Source organism: Lytechinus pictus, chromosome 16 (assembly GCF_037042905.1).
Source record: "Lytechinus pictus isolate F3 Inbred chromosome 16, Lp3.0, whole genome shotgun sequence".
Taxonomy (NCBI): domain Eukaryota; kingdom Metazoa; phylum Echinodermata; class Echinoidea; order Temnopleuroida; family Toxopneustidae; genus Lytechinus; species Lytechinus pictus.
In genome coordinates, this window is record NC_087260.1 from 28,614,701 (window position 1) to 28,637,657 (window position 22,957).

Sequence of the window (22,957 nt, forward strand, 5' to 3'; positions counted from 1 at the left end):
TCAGCCGAAGTCTGCTGTTTTCCAGGAACATACAGAGTCTTTGCGTCAAATCTCATCATTCTCATTCTGAAGCGTTGGAGACGCGGAGGCATTTTGGCAAGTTCCTTCGAGTTCAGAAGTGTGACCAATGGCTTGTGGTCGGTTTCTACTTCGAAGTGAAGACCCAGGACATACTCAGAGAATCTCTCGCATGCCCAAGTAGCTGCCAGTGCTTCCTTTTCGATCACAGCATACCTCTGCTCAGTCTCTGTCAGTGATCGAGATGCATAACACACTGGTCTACGTTTTCCATCTCTCTGCACTTGATACAGGATTGCACCAATTCCGGCACAGGATGCATCTGCTGCAATGACTGTTGGTAGTTCAGGATCATAATGAGCCAAGACTTCTGTTGAGATCAGCATCTCTTTGATCTGTTTGAAAGATCTCTGTTGTACTTCTGTCCAGCACCATATGGGCAATTCCATGGAAAATGTTCACTTTCGAGAAAAAATGAAGTTTCAGATTTCACTTAAGCAGTCAAATTTTCTTAAAAAGTAATCTATAAAGTTTCAATTTCCAATAGAAAAATCACAATATTGATAAAATTTTGTGGTTTTTTCCATCATCAAAAAAATAAAATAATAAATTGCAAAATCTAAAAAATGTGGCTATTTTTAAACAATTCATCTTTCCTGTCTCTACTAAAAGCAAATAAGGTCCCACAGGTCTCTTTTAACTTTTGTATAGATGATTAATGTTTAAATCAACAGAAAATCATTGTGATATTTCATGCCATTCATCAATTTTAGAGAAATCGATCTTCAGATTAATGTGATTTCTTTACCATTATCAGTGTCATGTCCGTTACGTTTTTCACTTAAAGTTTTCACAGCTTACAGGAAATTTGTCTGAAGGTACTGCAGATTCAGATTCTATGTTAGAATTAAACCCCCTACCATGTGTAGCAATCATTTTCCCTGACCACTTCTCATTTTCATAAAAATGGCGTAACGGACATGACAATTCGCGTAACGGACATGACACCTAATATATGACAAAAGGCAGCATTCACAAAAACAAAATATTAGGCTCAGTGTCACAGACTGTGGTCAGTCTCAATTGATTGAGGATAGCTGGATGTAATAACTCCTAGAATCTGCATGTCATTCTAGCTATTTTTAGAAGTTGGTAAATTATGAAAGTTCAGCTCTTGTTCTGGTATATTTTTCTGAGAATTAACGGTATGCCACATAATATTAGGATAAGATGCAGCTAAATCTGGCAACATACTCAGATCACAATCTGCATCATTTGTGTTTGAACAATAATTGATTATCTTAGGTGTTTGCACTGACAGTTTGGAGCATGATGAAACTCCAACTTGTGAATTCATGAGATCTTTGATGACATTGCTTCAAAGTATCTGACTTTCACCAACCCTCAACTTCTTCAGTGATGGCACTGGCTCACATTTAAAACAAGTTTGTAAATATTCAGATATCTGTGTTACATGATGTAGCTCTGTGAATCCATGAATCTACAGTGGCACTTCTTAATATCACAAAGCAAAGAGGCTGTGGAAGGAATGTGGCGCGATCAATAAATTATGTCATCATAGTATTTTGGTCAGCCATAATCATGATTTGAATGATGTATCTTCGTTTGTACACAAGCAGCGCAGACAATACAATGAAATTAGATACAGCCACATTTGTCAGCAAGCAAGATCGTAAGATTGAGTACATCCAAGATTTGATGAAAGGATGATTATACCAAGGATCTTTATTTTGAATGAAAAAAATCTCAGAAGCGATTTACAAACATTCCGATTACCTTATAACTCGTACATAATCGATAATGAAAGACTGGTTTCCAGGTACTGCTATTAAAATTTAAAATACTTTTTAATATCATTTTTTTAATCTTAAAATTGACATTAATACTAGTACATATTCTTTATCATAAAATACATTTTATAATACAGGTGTATGTTCATCTTGGATTTAATCAGGTCTGGTACATTTTGTTTTCTTCTCACAAAAAATCTGATTTGCTCTTCTCAGTGTGCCTATGGTACTATTAAAGCATTGTATTCTATATAAAATTATCATGTGGGCTATAGCTATTAAATTAATAATACCTGCCAAAAGTGCCAATAATATCTACATTTTTTTCTTAAGAATGTTAGTAAAGGTACTTTGCTGTTAATAATTACATTCATTATTCATATTTCTTTCATTTTGCAACTAAGAAGTGCTGATGAAGTTCACTTTGGAAGGGTGTCATGTCCGTTACGCTAGTGTATATTGTCAAATAGTAAGCCATGAATAAAAAATAATCTTTACTATCAACTTTTTCTCTTTTAATTAGATGTGGCGGATGGTAGTAACTGGAAAATAATCATTAACTGTTGTTAAACTGGTGTAAAAGAAATTTTTCCAAATATTTTTTTGTTTTATAAATATTGTACGCAAAGCCCCCCTCTCAAATTGCAAAATAATAGGAGATATTACAGATTACCAGTTATGATGTGTGTCTCTAACCTCTAGCCTTAACAAGTAACCAATTAGACTTGTACCATATCTTGTAATAAAATAATTATATTCGCTTACAAAAAGTGTCCGTTACGCTTCATGTGTCATGTCCGTTACGCTACATTTTGAGCTATGAATACAGAATGCACTGTAAAACTTTTGTTAAACACCATTTTATGGATAGAGCATGATCTTAAGGTTAAATTAACACCAGCGTCAGGTGCATGCAATCTAAGAATTCACAGGAATTTTGATAAGCAATAGGAGGTAAAAATGCTTCGTCCATTTCGTGTCATGTCCGTTACGCTGACAAAGAGTGCAATTTCTCCGCAACTGTTCAACGAAACGATTTGAAATCTCATGTGTATGTAACTGATACTTAAATGTGTCTGATAAGCTCAGTAGCAATTATCAAAAGACTGCTAATTCTACTGTATAAACCTTTGAATTACAAAAATTTGTCTGAACGTCATGTCCGTTACGCTGGAATTGCCCATATATTGTCCTTCTTCAGAAGTTGACGTAGTGGTTCACTGATAGAAGCTAGTGCGGGGAGAAATTTCCCCACCTGGTTTACCATTCCTAGGAATCTTTGTAACTCCTTCACTGTACGTGGAGCTGGAAAATCACGAATGGCTTTTGTCTTGCTTGGATCAACTTTGACACCAGTTCTGTCTATGAAGTGCCCCAGGAACTTCACTCTCTGTTGTGAGAATTCACACTTCCTGCTCCCTGCAAACGTTGAAGGACAGCTCGAACTCTGGTGTCATGGTCTGCTTGTGTTACACCATGGATTAGCACATCGTCCATGTGGCAAATCACTCCATCAAGTCCTTCCAGGATATTTGACATCGTTCTTTGGAAGACTTCAGGCGCAGACGTTATGCCAAATGGCAGTCGGTCGAAGCAGAATCTCCCAAATGGAGTGACGAAAGTTGTAAGCAGCTTGGACTCATCACTTAGTGGTATCTGCCAAAAACCACTGTTGGCATCTAACTTTGTGAAGATTGTACTCTTTCCCAGTTTTGCAAGGCTTTCATCCACTGAAGACATTGGATGAATCTCTCGTTCAACTGCTTTGTTCAGTGATGTGAGGTCTACACAAATTCTAACTGAACCATTGGGTTTTAGTACTGGAACCATCCCTGAACACCACTTTGTTGGTTCGGTCACTTTTGAGATTACCCCTTGCTTCAACATGGACTCTAGTTCTTTCTTCACCTTGGGTAGAAGTGGGTGCGGAACTTTTATGGCTGTGTACAGGCACATTGGTTTGACATCTGGAGCCAATGTGATCTGGTATGCTGTCTTCAGTTTTCCCAATCCAGTGAAGAGCTGTGGGAATTCAGCCTCGAAGTTTGCATTTTCTCCATTTTGGTAGTCTACTTCCTCCACCTTGCAGATTAGATTCAAGTCTGAACATGCCTTCCTGCTCAGCAATGAACATCTCTGATTTTCAACCACATAGAGAGTTTCCTTGATCTGTTTATCTCTATGCTGGAGGGTTGCTGTCATCTGTCCAATTACAGTCAGAACCTTTTCTCCCGGACCAAGTAACTTCTTGTTTGTTGGTTGTAGGTTATTTCTGTTCAGCCATGGAGTAGAATCAGACAGAACAGTAACTGATGCTCCAGTATCTAGCTTGAAGTGTGTTTCAAGTAAGCTTGTAACCGATTTTGCAATCGGCAACCGATTCCATTCGATTTCACCACAATCGGCAATCACTTGCCGATCTTCGATCATGCCCCTTGAAGGAAAAAATCGAAAATAAAAAATCGGCGTAGATCTGCTTACAGTGCGTGATCGCTTAGAAAATATTTCAAGATTGTTTTTGAGGTGCTAGCTATTTAGAGGTCGCATTATTCAGGGAGAAAGACGCGGTATTATCTATGGCGATGTTTAAGAGGAAAGATATCTTCTCTTCCAACTCATGGTGATAGCGGATGCCGCCGTGAACTTTGAAAGGTCGTATTACCGACGGAGCTCACTGCGTTACTCTCTTACATCGTTTATGATGATATACATTTTATTTTCAACCTCGTGGTGATAGCGGATGCCGCCGTGAACTTTGAAAGGTCGTACTATTGACGGAGCTCATTGCGTTACTCTCTTACATCATTTATGATGATTTACATTTTATTTTCAACCTCGTGGTGATAGCGGACCCCGCCGTGAACTTTTAAAGATCGTGCTACTGACGGAGCTTATTGCGTTACTCTCTTACATCGTTTATGATGATTTACATTTTATTTTCAACCTCGTGGTGATAGCGGACCCAGCCGTGAACTTTTAAAGATCGTGCTTCTGACGGAGCTTATTGCGTTACTCTCTTACATCGTTTATGATGATATACATTTTATTTTCAACCTCGTGGTGATAGCGGATGCTGCCGTGAACTTTCAAAGGTCGTATTACCGACGGAGCTCACTGCGCTACTCTCTTACATCGTTTATGATGATATACATTTTATTTTCAACCTCGTGGTGATAGCGGATGCCGCCGTGAACTTTGAAAGGTCGTACTATTGACGGAGCTCATTGCGTTACTCTCTTACATCGTTTATGATGATTTACATTTTATTTTCAACCTCGTGGTGATAGCGGACCCCGCCATAAACTTTTAAAGACTGTACTATTGACGGAGCTTATTGCGTTACTCTCTTACATCGTTTATGATGATATTCATTTTATTTTCAACCTCGTGGTGATAGCGGATGCCGCCGTGAACTTTGAAAGGTCGTACTATTGACGGAGCTCATTGCGTTACTCTCTTACATCGTTTATGATGATTTACATTTTATTTTCAACCTCGTGGTGATAGCGGACCCCGCCATAAACTTTTAAAGACTGTACTATTGACGGAGCTTATTGCGTTACTCTCTTACATCGTTTATGATGATATTCATTTTATTTTCAACCTCGTGGTGATAGCGGATGCCGCCGTGAACTTTGAAAGGTCGTATTACCGACGGAGCTCACTGCGTTACTCTCTTACATCGTTTATGATGATATACATTTTATTTTCAACCTCGTGGTGATAGCGGATGCCGCCGTGAACTTTGAAAGGTCGTATTACCGACGGAGCTCACTGCGTTACTCTCTTACATCGTTTATGATGATATACATTTCATTTTCAACCTCGTGGTGATAGCGGATGCCGCCGTGAACTTTGAAAGGTCGTACTATTGACGGAGCTTATTGCGTTACTCTCTTACATCGTTTATGATGATATTCATTTTATTTTCAACCTCGTGGTGATAGCGGATGCCGCCGTGAACTTTGAAAGGTCGTATTACCGACGGAGCTCACTGCGTTACTCTCTTACATCGTTTATGATGATTTACATTTTATTTTCAACCTCGTGGTGATAGCGGACCCCGCCATAAACTTTTAAAGACTGTACTATTGACGGAGCTTATTGCGTTACTCTCTTACATCGTTTATGATGATATTCATTTTATTTTCAACCTCGTGGTGATAGCGGATGCCGCCGTGAACTTTGAAAGATATAAATCTTCTTTTCAACCTCGTGGTGATAGCGGACACCGCCATAAACTTTTAAAGACTGTACTATTGACGGAGCTTATTGAGTTACTCTCTTACATCGTTTATGATGATATACATTTTATTTTCAACCTCGTGGTGATAGCGGATGCCGCCGTGAACTTTGAAAGGTCGTACTACTGACGGAGCTCATTGCGTTACTCTCTTACATCGTTTATGATGATTTACATTTTATTTTCAACCTCGTGGTGATAGCGGATGCCGCCGTGAACTTTGAAAGGTCGTACTACTGACGGAGCTCATTGCGTTACTCTCTTACATCGTTTATGATGATTTACATTTTATTTTCAACCTCGTGGTGATAGCGGATGCCGCCGTGAACTTTGAAAGGTCGTACTATTGACGGAGCTCATTGCGTTACTCTCTTACATCGTTTATGATGATTTACATTTTATTTTCAACCTCGTGGTGATAGCGGACCCCGCCATAAACTTTTAAAGACTGTACTATTGACGGAGCTTATTGCGTTACTCTCTTACATCGTTTATGATGATATTCATTTTATTTTCAACCTCGTGGTGATAGCGGATGCCGCCGTGAACTTTGAAAGGTCGTATTACCGACGGAGCTCACTGCGTTACTCTCTTACATCGTTTATGATGATATACATTTTATTTTCAACCTCGTGGTGATAGCGGATGCCGCCGTGAACTTTGAAAGGTCGTACTATTGACGGAGCTCATTGCGTTACTCTCTTACATCGTTTATAATGATATAAATCTTCTCTTCAACCTCGTGGTGATAGCGGACCCCGCCATAAACTTTTAAAGACTGTACTATTGACGGAGCTTATTGCGTTACTCTCTTACATCGTTTATGATGATATACATTTTATTTTCAATCTAGTGGTGATAGCGGATGCCGCCGTGAACTTTGAAAGGTCGTATTACCGACGGAGCTCGATACTGCGCTACTCTCTTATCCCCTTTATGATGATAGACATCTTCTCTTCAACCTCGTGGTGATAGCGGACCTCGCCGTGAACTTCAAATTGATTTGAAAACGCTAGCTACCCAAAACATTTAAATAACATATTTCAAATCATCGTGCGTGCTTGCGTCTTCTACTACATTTTAATTGCACTTTAAGATGATGCGTCGTAAGAGATCATTCCAATAATTCTAAATCGCTAGCACCTAAGAATACTTCTAAAAGATGTCCCGCCGATCGTTCATTAACCTGTGATCTATGATAAATATTTTCATTTTATTTTCCTTTGCGCCTTTGCTCGGAAGATGCGTCTTTCGTTTATCTTTCTAATAAAAATCACTCGGTTTATTTTAAAGCAATAACACCTCAAAACCCCTGGCTTTAAAACACGTTCCAAACGATCGCGCATGTTGGCGACTTCCATTACAATAATGCATTCGTCTTTGTGACTTTGTCAGGAAGATGCGCGCGACCGCGAACAACATTTTGATGTATTCCTTTGTTTTTAAACATCGCCGATTCGATTTTCGATTCGATTTCGATTTTAGAAGCTTAACTGCCGATCCGATTTTCGATCTGATTTTTGATCCGATTTACAACATTAGTTTCAAGCCCATCTACAAGAATAGCTGCACTCCAGTATGTCTTCTCATTCTCTCTGATTTCGCCAAGAAAGGGGATGTCAATGTCATCAAAAGCATCAGAAGCATCCACTTCGCTCACTCTAGCTTTTCCTTTTGTTTCCTTTTGTTTTCCTTTTCCTGGATTTTTGTTTCTACACACAGACTGGAAGTGACCCATCTTTCCACATTGATGGCATTTTGCATCTTTTGCGGGGCAGTCGGCACGTACATGATTCTGCCTTCCACACCACTTGCAGTTTCCTTGCAGATTTTGAGTCTGAGGTGTTTTCTTTGAGAAATTTCCCCTGCTTTTGTGTCTGACATGCTCTACGGATGAGTTTGAACTCTCACTCTCAGGAAAACCTCTCACGACAGGCTTGTTTTGTTTCCTGGCTTCTGCTTGCCTACTCAACTGTACTGCTTTTGTGAGAGTAAGGTCTTCTCTAGACTGCAGTTGATCCGAAAGTGAGTCATCTAGCACTCCAACTACAATTCTGTCTCTTATTAACTCTTCCTTAAGCGTCTTGTAGTCACAGTCCTCAGCAAGTCTGTACAAATCATTGATAAATGTGTCTACACTCTCTCCTGATCTTTGTACTCTTTTGTTGAATTTTGCTCTTTCAACAATGATGTTTTTCCGTACATTGAAGTATTTATTCAACGCCGTTATCACTTCATCATACTTCGCTGATTTCTCTTCTACACCGAGAGATACGATTACGATGATGTCATCCGCACAATCACCCATAGCATACAACAGTGTACTGACCTGTTCCCCGTCGGGTTTGGCCGCCAGGCCCGATGCCGTGCGATAGCGTTCAAATCGTCGTGCCCATTTTGGCCATTGTTCAGCTTGATTTAGTCCTCCTACTTTGTCAAAACTGTCTGGCAATGGTAAACTTGAACTCTCCATTGTTCATCACGACGCTGCCACCATGTAGAATCACTCGGAATAAACAGATAATACAAGGGTAGTAGTACGGTTTGTTGTGTGACTTTACTCCGTTTCACTGTACATGTGTTAGTCTTCAATCAAGTCGTTATAATATTCCCACACCGCCTGCTAATTAAGCAAATATAATTGCCTGAAAGTTGCATGACATTTTTTTTAAAAGTCATCACTGAGTCACGAGTGTTTGGATCATACTGAGTAGAAAGTCAGTATATTACACAAAAATGTAGTTATAGATTTAAAAAATCCATATGCAAAATTATATAAGCTCGATCGTGTGGAAGTATTGTGATGGTCGGATTCTGATGAGACTGATTTTGATGGTCTCAACTTTGTCTTTCAAATTTTATGCACTTCCAGTGTTTATAATTGAAGTATGTATAACTGATTAGACCAAAAGCTTCGGGGTCTATGTTACATTGGTTGTTCTTCTTTTCTGCTTAAAGGACAAGTCCACCCCAACAAAAATTTGATTAGAATAAAAAGAGAAAAATCCAACAAGCATAACACTGAAAATTTCATCAAAATCGGATGCAAAAAAAGAAAGAAAAAATGTTCTGCTGCCAGCTGTCAAGTTACTAATTAAAGGGGTACTCCGGGCCGGCTGAATGTATTTTATATCCATATAGATAGAGTAACATTCACTAAGCGAAACGCTGAAAATATCATGAAAATCTGATAACAGATAACAAAGTTATAATGTATGTTAAGTTAATTTATCAATATTTTGTGGGGTGAAAACGGTTATACGCACCTCGTCATGAATATTAATTAGGTGGGCTGATGATGTCACATCCCCACTTTATTTTTCTTGTGTTAATACATGAAATCGTAACTATTTCATTTTTTTTCCATATGAGTGTCAATGATACTGTATGTCTCCCTGATGATAAGATAATTGATTGAGTTGCAGAAATGAATACCAATTAAATGCATCAAATTGGTTGTCCATCCAACTTTTTTAGTTCTTGAGGAAAAGTATTTGAATAATCATAATTTCATATAATAAAATACAAAAGAAAAAGAGGGGATATGACATCACCGTTTGCTCATCCCCATTGAATATTCATGAAGATGGCACATATATTTTTTTATTCCTTGTCCGATACAATTTTCAGTGTTTTGTTTGTCTCAGTCTGATTTCTGCATTCAAATCATATATTATTTTCAGCCCGGACAGCCCCCTTTAACCCAGAAAGGTAACCCCTAAGTCAGCAGTTTGAAATCTCATGAAAGATTATGATCATTTTTTTCTTTAGAAACTTATGGAAAAAATAAATTTCGCTCGTTTCATCAATCCGGGTGTTCCGGGTTCGAAGATTACGTAATGTCAAACTGCCTAATACCGTAGGCGTAGCAGACGAAATCGTCGAAGTCGAACTGTGGTCTGTGCCCGGGTGACTTTTGGACAAAATTTCTCTATTAATTATCATGATTATGTTTGCAAGCCATGTTTTCCTTGTAACGTGATGACCATTGTTATCTAGCCTAGGTACCGTATGTATCGGAAGGTGTGTTTTTACATGACTTCAGCTAGTGATTTCTGCAGTGTAGACTAAACAGCTCTTGAGTCTTGTGTTTTAAATTATTTTGTGTTGCCCCATCTATTAATATTGGGGTTTGTTGTGCTCGTACATTTCTCTCTCACTCTTCTTCTTAAGTTTAATTCTTACTCTTAGTTCTTCTGTGTTCTCTCTGTCCTTTTATTCTTCCGTGTCCCCTCTATCAGGAACTGATTTTTGACAGAAAATTTCGTTTTGTGTTATTTTTTCCGGTTTACTTCCAACAATTGGTCTAACTTGAATAGGCCTAATCATTTTAATCAATGCTAAATCGTCCAATTTAATTACCAACTCGATTATCTATCATTTGGTCTACCATCAGTTCGTCCACAATCCACATGGTTCAGTTGCCATTTCATCCACTCACCATTTCGTGTAATAATCAGTTGGTCCAGTAGCCATTTAGTACATATATAGTGATAGACAGCTGGCAGCCGTCTGTTTCGAGGCGGTATTTTATAGATGGCAAATATAGCGATCTTCAACGCTTATATATAAGCGTCGAAATTTGTAGCCATCTCCTTGTATTAGTCTATAATATACGACGTGTCAAATTGTAGCGAACTAGTTCGCTATTTCCAGATCTCCTCTATATATATATACGAGGGGGAATTGTAGCGAACTAGTTCGCTATTTTCTAGATCTCCTCTATATACAAACGACGAGAAATTGTAGCGAACTAGTTCGCTATTTTTCGGATCTCCTCGATATATACACGAGGGGGAATTGTAGCGAACTAGTTCGCTATTTTCCAGATCTCCTCTAGATACATACTACGGGATTTGTAGCGAACTAGTTCGCTATTTTTCGGATTTCCTCTATATATATATATACGACGGGAAATTGTAGCGAACTAGTTCGCTATTTTCCAGATCTCCTCTATATATATATACGACGGGAAATTGTAGCGAACTAGTTCGCTATTTTTCGGATCTCCTCTATATACGACGGAAAATTGTAGCGAACTAGTTCGCTATTTTTCGGATCTCCTCGATATATACACGAGGGGGAATTGTAGCGAACTAGTTCGCTATTTTCCAGATCTCCTCTAGATACATACTACGGGATTTGTTCGCTATTTTTCAAATTTCCTCTATATATATATACGACGGGAAATTGTAGCGAACTAGTTCGCTATTTCCAGATATCCTCTATATATATATACGAGGGGGAATTGTAGCGAACTAGTTCGCTATTTTCTAGATCTCCTCTATATACAAACGACGGGAAATTGTAGCGAACTAGTTCGCTATTTTTCGGATCTCCTCGATATATACACGAGGGGGAATTGTAGCGAACTAGTTCGCTATTTTCCAGATCTCCTCTAGATACATACTATGGGATTTGTTCGCTATTTTTCAAATTTCCTCTATATATATATACGACGGGAAATTGTAGCGAACTAGTTCGCTATTTCCAGATATCCTCTATATATATATACGAGGGGGAATTGTAGCGAACTAGTTCGCTATTTTCTAGATCTCCTCTATATACAAACGACGGGAAATTGTAGCGAACTAGTTCGCTATTTTTCGGATCTCCTCGATATATACACGAGGGGGAATTGTAGCGAACTAGTTCGCTATTTTCCAGATCTCCTCTAGATACGACGGGAAATTGTAGCGAACTAGTTCGCTATATTTCGGATCTCTTCTTTTGTAGCGAACTAGTTCGCTATTTTTCGGATCTCCTCTTTATATATACGACGGAAAATTGTAGCGAACTAGTTCGCTATTTTTCGGATCTTCTTTATAAAATTTTATACACGAGGAGGAATTGTAGTGAACTAGTTCGCTATTTTTCTAATCTTTATATATACAAGAGACGGAATTGTAGCGAACTAGTTCGCTACAATTCCCCCTCGTGTATATAATTTTATAGAGGAGATCCGAAAAGTAGCGAACTAGTTCGCTATTTTTCTGATCTTTATATATACAAGAGACGGAATTGTAGCGAACGAGTTCGCTACAATTCCCCCTCGTGTATATAATTTTATAGAGGAGATCCGAAAAGTAGCGAACTAGTTCGCTACAAAGCCCGTCGTATGGATATAGAGGAGATCTGGAAAATAGCGAACTAGTTCGCTACAATTCCCCTCGTGTATATATCGAGGAGATCCGAAAAATAGCGAACTAGTTCGCTACAATTTCCCGTCGTTTGTATATAGAGGAGATCTGGAAAATAGCGAACTAGTTCGCTACAATTCCCCCTCGTATATATATATATATATATAGAGGAGATCTGGAAATAGCGAACTAGTTCGCTACAATTTGACACGTCGTATATTATAGACTAATACAAGGAGATGGCTACAAATTTCGACGCTTATATATAAGCGTTGAAGATCGCTATATTTGCCATCTTATTATTTCCCGTTTCGAGGAGTTTTTTAACATTTTTTATTTTTTATTTCTCCTCATACACAGACGGCTCGCTATCGTGCAGCCACCATTAGGGGACTTACAATGCAAAATCCCCCCGTCGGGGCTCTTCAATTTTTGTCTTTAATGAATCAAACTTATGAAAATTACCGCGACCGAAATGCAAATTAATATTCCCTCTTGGCATTAATTGCCAAAAAACGGGGAAAAGCAAGTTAAAAGGAACAAAAACAGTGACTTACCTCGGCTGTCGCGCAACTTCACTGCCCTGTATTATCCGAACTTAATACACATAAACATATGGCCATTGAGTCCCCTGTACAGATCGCGCTAGAACTTCGGTCTCTGTATTTGGTGAGTGAAGCCAACGGAGTTCAGCTGAACAACCAACATAACAGAGACCGAAGCTTTTGGTCTAATATAGTGAGTGATTGTATTACCGACTGGCCTTGTATTACCGAATGCGCGCATATGCATATCATAATGCTCAAAATTTTGCAACATCTTTCCAAAGAGAACTTGAATAGAAAGATGATGAAAAATGGTCAAAAACACATTTTAAAAGTCTGAATATTCTAAAAATAATAAAATATGGTCAAAATAGCTCATCAGATCAGTGATTTTGTTGTTTTCTCAACTTTTCCCATAGAAAACACATGTTCGGTAATACGATACCTTTTTCAAGTGACCAAAATATTTCACATGCCAAGAGGGGTCCAATTGGAAGCTAATATCGTAAAAAGGAAAAATGATTTTGGCAAAATTTTTTACATATTTATATTCTGTAGGTAATTGTGTATTTATGGTGAAAATTTTGTGAATTTTATGAGAATAATGTGTTTGATATGATTGAATTCATGAAAAGTGTTTGGTAATACGATCCACTACCATACCATTTGGTCTTTTGTAAATTAGAATTAGATACATGTACCGTAAGTGTTAATTGGGCAAAATGAATGAAAATTAAAAAAAATATTAGACCAACTGGTTATGAGACGAACTGGTGATTAGACAAAGTGATGATTGGACCAAATGGCTGTAAGAAGAAATGTTGATGGACTGAATGGCATTAGACTAAATGAAGGTAGACCATGTGATCATGGTGATGAGGAAACGAGTTGACAATAGACGAATCAGCAGTTTACCATTTTTTTCCACTGTATAGATTAATAGACAATTAAAATCCATCTTATAAAATGAGCCTAGTTATATCATACTTGGAGTGAGTAGACTATAAACAAGATAAAGTTTTTAAATACTTTCCTTCTACAGTAGGCCTAATAGGCTATAAGGTTTATTGCTAATCAGAGCAATGCATTATGGGATCGAAAAGGGGGCAATCAAGCTAGCTCCGCGCACGCTCACTACGGACAGTCCCTATGCGCTTGCACAGAGCTAGCTAACGGCCCCCTTTTCGATCCCATGATGCATTGCGGTTCTGATTAGCAATAAACCTTATGGAGGAGGTGTAGTGAAACAGCAAAACAGAGATTGAAGATTTTGGTCTAACTTGGATCATCTTGCTACAATAACCTCCATGTTTAAAAACTCTCAAAAAAAACCCACAGATATTGCAGATGTCAGCTGTGTAGGAAGGGAAAGAAAAAAAAATGATTTGGGATGGATATCATGTGCCAAATAATCATATTCATAAGATCAACTTAATCAAGAGAAAATAAAGCCAAATTATTATGCCTAGCCTATATAAGATTCGCCAGAACAAGTAAATATGTAGTCGAGTTTCTTGTTTTTAATGTGAAATTCACTTTTTGGAATTCAAATTCTGCTGTTCGGACACAGCAGCATAGAGCTTTAACCAGACGCCTTTCATCACCCGACCACAAGCAATTGACAGCAGAATCAGGTCTTCTAAAGTCTTTATGTATACCTATTCCATAAGACTAGTGGTGGATCCAGGGGGGAAGGCACATCTGGCCCATGCCCCCCCCCCCCTTTGAGAGCCATAATCAAAATTAATTATTTCCTTTTTACCCAACTGTGCCCCCCCCCTCTTTTGAAAGTGTGCGCTTTTTTTTTTGCTTGTCAAATTTTCATAAAAAAATCCTGGATCCGTCCCTGCATAAGACTATATACCGTATATTTTTGCCTTTTACCTCCTCTTTGCTTTCTATTTTACCCCCTTATTTTAGATTGGATTCTATAAAGATTTTTACCAATTTGAGGACTGCTTGGTATATTTGTTTCAGCAGAAAATAAGCAAAAACTTGTCCAAATATTGCCAAACCCTTTTTCACCACACAGGGTTACCAAGGACAAGGCAAGGTCACATTGGATGAATGATCGTATCTATCTGTTTGATGTGCGACAGTCTTCACAGATCACTCCTTTCACTGACTATGAATACAATTTATGAAAGCAGCAAATTGAACTTGAAGGTGAGCCATTCTTAGACCTGTATTATAGAAAATATGATTGGATTTCATCTGATGAAAACTGGGATAATAAAAAGAAAACGCTTCACTCAGAAATTCCTTCGGGCAGTTTTTTATAGTCCTACAAGTTGATGCATGTGGCTTACACCTGAAGCCCCAAGACATTAGTGCAATTTTGGAATGTTCAATGCCGAGAAAACTTCATCTTAAATAAAAATTCTGTTTTTTCATAGAAAATTTTCATAGGGAGAACACAAAATCCATTTTGCCAAGGTAAATTAAATAATAATATAGGTATATTTACCCAGGGAAGCCGCTTCAGTTCTGAAAACTGTTCTCCCAGCGGGCCCTGCTATTATTATTACCCCGGCTTTAGCTGGGCTGCCTAGGCGCTCAAAGCATTCAAGGAATTTCTTCCTACCGGGTACCCATTCACCTCACCTGGGTTGAGTGCAGCACAGTGTGGATAAATTTCTTGCTGAAGGAATGAAGTTAAGAACCAAAACAGACTTTCCATTTAGACTTACTGGTGATCGGAACATCACTATCCCTAAATATTGATCACAAAAGAGAATTTTTGCAATTTGAAAATTGAGACATATATGACTGTAAATCTCAAGCAGGTATTTTTTTCAATTTATTATGGAAAATACAATCAATTTATGTATGAATTCTATGTTACACCATCAGATCACAGTTTTAAAGGAAGGATACTGCAAACCCACCAAAAATAACGAAGATGGAGAGCCTTGTTTCCATGCCGAAGGGAGCATTACACTGGTTGAGACGGAGGCACATAAAGTTCTTGTCGATACTGGAGGACCATGGGATAAACCATACCTCATTGATGGTGAGATACTGTAGATTCTAAATATCATAAAAACATCTTTCATAAGAGAAGTGTTTAATACTTGTCTTACCTCTAATAATATGTTTTCCTTTAACTGCATAAGGTATTTCCCTCTATGACACTGGTAATTCCATTTCAAACTTGATCGAAATTGGAATTCCATTTTTGTTCTAAAATAGAAAATGTATTGGCCTACAACCAAAACATTAATTTTGTTTTGCAAAGGTAAATTCAATAAATTCCACAGATTTTCTGTTCTGACTTACAGGTAAATGGGAAATCAATGCCCTTTTATAGTTTTAGTATAGTAGGCCTATATAATAGAATTTACTGTTGTATCATAGTTTTTGCTTAATTGCTCTTATTCCAGTGGCTAAGTTAAACTCACTTTATTAGCTAGCACATTGTAAATGTAATAAAAATGTGTATTTTAATTAGGATTTTATAGTTTCTGATTTAATAATTGACTGTATGTTAACCCATTGAAATAAAAAAGCTTGTTACAGTTACCACTCATTCCAAGTAGTCACCAGATAAAAAAAACTGTAGTATTGGAAAGAAATTGAAATTTGGGATATTGTGATTTGTCATGTTGATTGATGTTGAGAGACATGGGACCTTCAACACAAAGCGTAGAGATTGATTATGTCATTGATTTGTATGCTTGATTGCATATAATGATTAGTTCTACAATGAAGCCTTAAGCTTTGTGTTGCGTGGAACTGGTTTAAATCATTACCAATTGGATAGCACACCTGTGAATTCACTGTGTTTCTTCATACTATAAAACGCCCTTTCACTATGCAGTTATCTTATTTTCATCTATAATATTTCTAATACAATACTGAATAACAACTGCTTATATGATTCTTATTTTCTTGATTTTTTTTTCACATCAGATTGTCATATTCTTGTTTATAAATAGCTTTTAAAGAACTAGGTCTCGGTCTGGAGGAAGTAGACTATGTCATTGGAACACATGGTCACTCTGATCATATTGGCAACCTGAACTTGTTTCCTGGTGCGACACATATTGTTGGATGGGATGTGTGTAAAAGAGATCTGTACACCAGTCATTCATTTTCAGATGTGAGTACAATGATGATGATAGATGATGATGATGACGATGACGACGGTAGTGGTGGTGATGATGATGATGATGGTGACGGTACATGATGATAATGATGACAACGACAACCACGATGGTGGTGGTGATGGTGATGATGACGCATGGTGATGATGATGATGATGACATTGGATTTGTACTTGAAATCATGTTTTTACAGCAATATTGGCTCTGACACTGAAATTTTCATATATAATGTTGGGTAATTTTGTAATTGTGTACCTGAGTGTCGCAAATTTGGTCTCAAAAGTTCTGCGAGACTTGAATGAAATAGTCATAAAATGAAGAAGAATTCTATCGATAATAATGAAGGACAAGTCGAAGAGGGTTAGCATATTTCCAAGATCTATGGCAATGCTTCACACAAAGGAATATCAAAGTAATTTAAAATTCAAATGAGATTGTCCAATATTCTGCTATAAAGGAGCTGGGATCTTGATAAATATTCATCTTTTCGGAGGACCAAGGAAGAAAAAAAAAAATTTGTGTGAAGCTATGCCATAGCATCTGGAGATATGCTTACCCTCTAAAGACTTGTACAAGATGATACGTAATAGAATAATTAATATGAAATCTAATGGATCAACTGTTTCTTTTCCTATAAAGGGCAAGCCATACCTGATAAACTCTGAATTGGTTGTCATGCCAACACCTGGTCACACCCATCATGACGTCAGTCTTGTTGTGCACGACGGAGAAAAGAAAATAGTGATTGCAGGTTTGTGGTTTCTTCACTTTGGGGTTTAGGTGGTTTTTTGTCTCACCTGCATAGCAGAGTGAGACTATAGGCGCCGCTTTTCCGACGGCGGCGGCGACGGCGACGGCGGCGGCGACGGCGGCGGCGGCGGCGGCGGCGGCGTCAACACCAAATCTTAACCTGAGGTTAAGTTTTTGAAATGACAGCATAACTTAGAAAGTATATGGACCTAGTTCATGAAACTTGGCCATAAGGTTAATCAAGTATTACTGAACATCCTGCCTGAGTTTCATGTCACATGACCAAGGTCAAAGGTCATTTAGGGTCAATGAACTTAGACCATGTTGGGGGAATCAACATCAAAATCTTAACCTAAGGTTAAGTTTTTGAAATGTCATCATAACTTAGAAAATATATGGACCTAGTTCATGAAACTTATACATAAGGTTAATCAAGTATCACTGAACATCCTGCATGAGTTTCACATCACATGACCAAGGTCAAAGGTCATTTAGGGTCAATGAACTTTGGCCGAATTGGGGGTATCTGTTGAATTACCATCATAACTTTGAAAGTTTATGGATCTGATTCATGAAACTTGGACATAATAGTAATCAAGTATTACTGAACATCCTGTGCAAGTTTCAGGTCACATGATCAAGGTCAAAGGTCATTTAGGGTCAATGAACTTTGACCGAATTGGGGGTATCTGTTGAATTACCATCATAAATTTGAAAGTGTGTTGGTCTAGTTCATAAAACTTGGACATAATAGTAATCAAGTATCACTGAACATCCTGTGCGAGTTTCAGGTCACATGATCAAGGTCAAAGGTCATGTAAGGTCAAAGAACTTTGGCCACGTTGGGGGTATTTGTTGAATTGCCATCATATCTCTATAAGTGTATTGGTCTAGTTCATAAAACGTGGAAATAAGAGTAACCAAGTATCACTGAACATCTTGTGCGAGTTATAGTAGTTTTCAAAATCTGCACTGCTGCTATATTGAATCGCGTGATGCAGGTGAGACGGCCAGAGGCATTCCACTTGTTATTATTAAACAGTTGAATTCTCTCTTGTTCACAAACAATTTCTTGAATTTTAATCAGTATTGCTAAATAATAATTCTTCAAGAGACTATGAAATCAAAGCTCTTGGCTTCAAGATAATTAGAATTGACAATACATGCAAGTATAAAAATGATAATGAATGTTATTTATAGGCATTAATTATTGTGCAGTTTGTCAAGAAAAGTAGTCTATTCCAAGGCACACTATTATTACATGTATTACCTCAAATTGAGCTCAGGCTGCGGCTTGGCACATTCATGGAATTAATTGTAACGGGGGACCATTTATTTTACATGTGTTGAGTGCAGCACAGAGTAGATACAAACATTTTTTTTTGGGGGGGGGGATGAAATTTACAGTGCTATACTTGTTTGATTTGACTCTGTTTAAAACATATTGTAATAATTAATATTTTATTGGAGTGGGCTTTGTCTATATATGTACATGTACTTTGTGCATTACAATTTTTTCTAGACCCATCACTGGATATCGTGGAAGCGCCGTGGTGTAGCGGTTCTGACTCTCGCCTTGTAATCAGAGGGTCGTGTGTTCGAATCCCACCATGGCCTAGCCCTTTGGCAAGGCGTCAATCCACACATTGCCACTCTCACCCAGGTGCTAATTGAGTACCGGTAGGAAACAACCGTCATTGTGGTTGGTTTAGCAAGTGTGCGCCTAACAGGCTGCTTGAAATGCTATGAATCCAGTGACCGGGTAATAATAATTGTGAAGTGCTTTGAACAGTCGTAGATTGATAAAGCGCTATATAAATGCCAATTATTATCTAATCGTTAAACTCTCTGAATTGGCAATGTGATGAAACATCAAATTCGCTGTTTAAAATGAAAATTGGTAACTTTCCATTAAAGGGGAATGAAACCTTTGGAACTAGGGGGCTTGTGTGGAAACACAAAAATCAAAGTATAAGATCAAAGAAAGTTTGAAAAAATCAGACAAATAATGAGAAAGTTAGGAGCATTTGAATATTGGGATCTCTTGAGATCCTCCTATTGGCAATGCGACAAAGATGTGTGATGTGACATGTGAACAACTTTCCCTTTGATGGACTATAAAATACCCCAAAATGTCTCTTTTTGCTCTTATGGTAATACAAACTCTTTATCCATAATGTATTCTTTTAAAATCTGTACTTCATGCCCTCCTATAGAAAGAATACATGATCTACTGATAGATGTGATAAAAGAGGGAGTTTAAGTGAAATATATACAAAAGTAAAGGGAAAGTTGTTCACATGTCACATCACACATGTCACATTGCCAATGGGAGGATCTATATTTTTACAATAATGATCTAAAGTTCAAATGCTCATAACTTTCTGATTATTCATTCAATTTTTCTCAAACTTTCATTGATCTGTTTCTTTGATTTTTCTGTTTTCGCACAAACTATCTTGTTTCAAAGTTTCATTTTCCTTTAAACTGTGCAATAATTCTGTTGACTCATAATTATGAAAATGTATGAAAATGAATAAAAAGTTATTGATGGTTGCCATTGCCAATGTGAAGAGCAAAAAACAGATTAATTTTGAAGTTGTATACATCTTTAATGTTTTTTGTTGTTCTATCAATCACAGGAGATCTCTTTGAGAGTGAGAATGACATTGATGATCCTTCATTATGGAGAGACTGCAGTGAAGATCCAAAGACACAAGAAATCAATAGAAGGAAGATCATAGATATGGCAGATATCATTGTACCAGGGCATGGACCAGCGTTTCAGGTCAAGATGAGCTATAGGACTAAACTGGAAGCAAATGATTTGCCATGATCACAAGGCAGATATCGTGTAAGGGATTGGACAAGCGCTTCGGGTCACAGACTTTGCAGATATCATCGTACCAAGACATGAACCAGCGTTTCAGGTCTCAGACATGGCAGATATCATTGTACTAGACATGAACCAGCGTTTCAGGTCTCAGACATGAAATATATCATCATACCAGACATGAACCAGCGTTTCAGGTCACAGGCATGAAAGATATCATCGTACCAGGCATGAACCATCGTTTCCGATTGCAGACATGACAGATATCGTCGTAGCAGACATTTTCAGCGTTTCAGGTCGCAGACATGGCAGATATCATTGTACTAGAGATGAACCGGCCTTTCAGGTCACAGACATGGCAGATATTGCTGTACCAACAGATGGATTACTGTTTTGAGTTCAAGGAGAGCTACAGGACTGAAGAAAGATCTTTGACATGGCATATATCATTGTACCAGGACATTGACCAGCGTTTCAGGTCAAGAAGAGCTTCAGAACCAAAGAAAGATCATGAATAGTGTAGATATCATAGTACCAGGACATGGACCAATGTATATGACAGTTGTCATCGTATCGGGGCATGGACCAGCATTTCAGGTCAAGGAGAGCTATCGGACTTAGCTAAAAGCAGGTATGCATTATGCATTAAAGACATTGGAGTTCTCATAGTGCTGAATTGAGATCTTAATGAGATGTGAAACTTAAAATCAATAAAACCTAAAGGAAGAATATGATTTACCATTCTGACTCTATAAGAGGATTTTCATACATTGCAACTGATTGGTACAGATTATATTACAAACCATTTCAAACACAATAGAGAATATTCTAGCACCTCTCAAATGTTTTCCAAAAGTTTGCGAAGGACTTAAATGTAAAAAAAAGGAGGTTATACATTGGCCTCTGTCTGGCAAAGCTGTGCTAAGCATGTACTTTGTTTGTTTGCAGGAGACCCTTTTCATTCACAAGCAGGTTCAAATTTTTTAAAGTCATTAATATCATTGGAAAGTTGTCATTTTGTGAATTAACATATAAGTTTTTCTTCTTAGCCAGTTGCATCCTCAGGTTTTACTTTAATTCTGAGTTAATGACTTGTTCCTAGTGACATCAGATATTGAATAGTTTTATATTTTAGAGCTTTTTCTGCCTGGGTTCAACCTTCTCTGTGATAAATTACTTTTATGTACGGGACTACTAGTAAACCAATGAGGCAAATCAAAATCCAAGTTAAATTGAAAGCAAGAAGTGAAGAGGAGTATGTTTTTTAAACATGAATTTGTCGTGTTGGTGCAAGAATGCCCTTAAAACCACACTTTCCCACCTGGCATGCATGCAGAAACGCCTTTCGCAGCGCGCATTAGTGCATTGCGTAAGGGTGTTTCTGCACCTAACGCGAAAATGTTTTGCAAAGGGTACTCTTGCATGGACATGAAGAATTGTCACTCTCACATTATTATTATGGAAGACTTCAGCTTATCATTGATTCATGTGCAATATTCATGAAACTGTTCATTTAAATACTTAATTATTTTTTCATGATAGTTATTGTTTTGGTATGTTGTAAGTTTATCGAATTCCTATTTGTTTCAAATATATACTAGCAACATAAAATACTTTGCAGTTGCCCGGTTAAGACTTGAAGTGTAAAGTGAGATTTTTTTTCCATTTAATAAGTTGGCCTATGAAATTCATAGTAAAGATATTTATGAAGAGCTCACCTAATAATGAAAAAAAAAACATATCAAAGGACCAAGAATAGTCAAATAGGTCAAGAAGATATCTTATTTTTCATTACGACATATTGAAAAACACCACCCTGTCTGTTTAAATAAGATTGCTGGATTGGTCTATACAAATTTCAACTCTTGTGGAAAACCATTTTTCTTGTACATTAATTTACCCCCAAAAGTTGTAGTCAAGACCCAAGACAGCTTATGAATATGGTAGTATATTGTTATATTCCCCAGAAAAGGAAAAAATGATTCGACAAGTCAATATTTAAAAAAAAAAGATGACAAATTCTTTGTTTGGGCATGTATTGTGCTTGCTCAGAATAATATTTAATTCTCATCATCATATATTATGTCTTTTAATAAAAAGATAAGAACTTTCTTATCGGTCAGATTTTAAAACTTTCGTGAAATTGCTTTTCTTCTCTACAGTGCGTATAAAAAAAACGGGACAGTTTTGAAAGGTCTATAAAAAAATTGTTTCAAATTATGATATCTATATTTTTATGTTAATAAATGCTCTGAAATCTTATCTTTGAAATGCCATTTAAATTAATAAATTTTGTTCATGCTTGAGCGAACATGGGACATTTTTGTCGGGGATCAAAAAGAGGCTTACGCCAGAAGGGCAGAAATGAGAAATTTGATGATCAGACTTCTTGCTAATCAGCAGACTTCCTTTTAACCTTTTCATTATCTTTGCCATGATTTTTTAATTATGCTGTCCAATTTCATTTACAAATTTATTTACTTACTTGAATTATTTTGTTTTTTCATTAAA

At 37.4% G+C, this 22,957-nt stretch overlaps 2 protein-coding genes across 8 annotated transcripts in view; one reads left to right on the top strand and one right to left on the bottom strand.

Annotated features, from left to right (window-relative positions):
• Positions 1-467, bottom strand: part of LOC135156959 (uncharacterized protein K02A2.6-like) — a 1,878-nt gene extending 1,411 nt beyond the window's left edge. Inside the window, exon 1 of the mRNA XM_064110991.1 lies at positions 1-467. This exon is cut by the window's left edge and continues 1,411 nt beyond it. Within this exon, the coding sequence (XP_063967061.1) occupies positions 1-467 (467 nt within the window).
• A 7,901-nt stretch (positions 468-8,368) lies between these two features.
• LOC129278511 (metallo-beta-lactamase domain-containing protein 1-like) lies at positions 8,369-22,578 on the top strand. 7 transcript variants are annotated; one of them, XR_010296026.1, is made up of 7 exons: positions 9,937-10,076; positions 14,790-14,923; positions 15,611-15,770; positions 16,696-16,859; positions 17,503-17,614; positions 20,256-20,686; positions 20,735-21,833. XR_010296026.1 is itself a non-coding variant. In XM_064111104.1 (6 exons), exons 2-6 carry the CDS (start codon positions 14,825-14,827, stop codon positions 20,447-20,449), a joined length of 729 nt encoding a protein of 242 aa, XP_063967174.1. In that variant the 5' UTR covers positions 8,369-8,603; positions 14,790-14,824; the 3' UTR covers positions 20,450-22,578. The 7 variants fall into 7 exon arrangements, 6 of the variants coding, with proteins under 6 accessions (XP_063967174.1, XP_063967169.1, XP_063967171.1 ...); XM_064111104.1 differs by lacking the exon at positions 9,937-10,076 and adding an exon at positions 8,369-8,603 and having other exon boundaries at positions 20,256-22,578; XM_064111099.1 differs by having other exon boundaries at positions 9,926-10,095; positions 20,256-22,578.
• The last annotated feature ends 379 nt before the right edge of the window (positions 22,579-22,957 follow it).

Excerpts from the sequence above, each read along its gene's own strand:
- LOC129278511 (XM_064111104.1), top strand. The coding sequence starts at position 14,825 with ATGATCGTATCTATCTGTTTGATGTGCGACAGTCTTCACAGATCACTC. Across the intron at positions 14,924-15,610 it reads GCAGCAAATTGAACTTGAAG|ATCACAGTTTTAAAGGAAGG; the intron begins GTGAGCCATTCT and ends TTACACCATCAG. Across the intron at positions 15,771-16,695 it reads TAAACCATACCTCATTGATG|CTTTTAAAGAACTAGGTCTC; the intron begins GTGAGATACTGT and ends GTTTATAAATAG.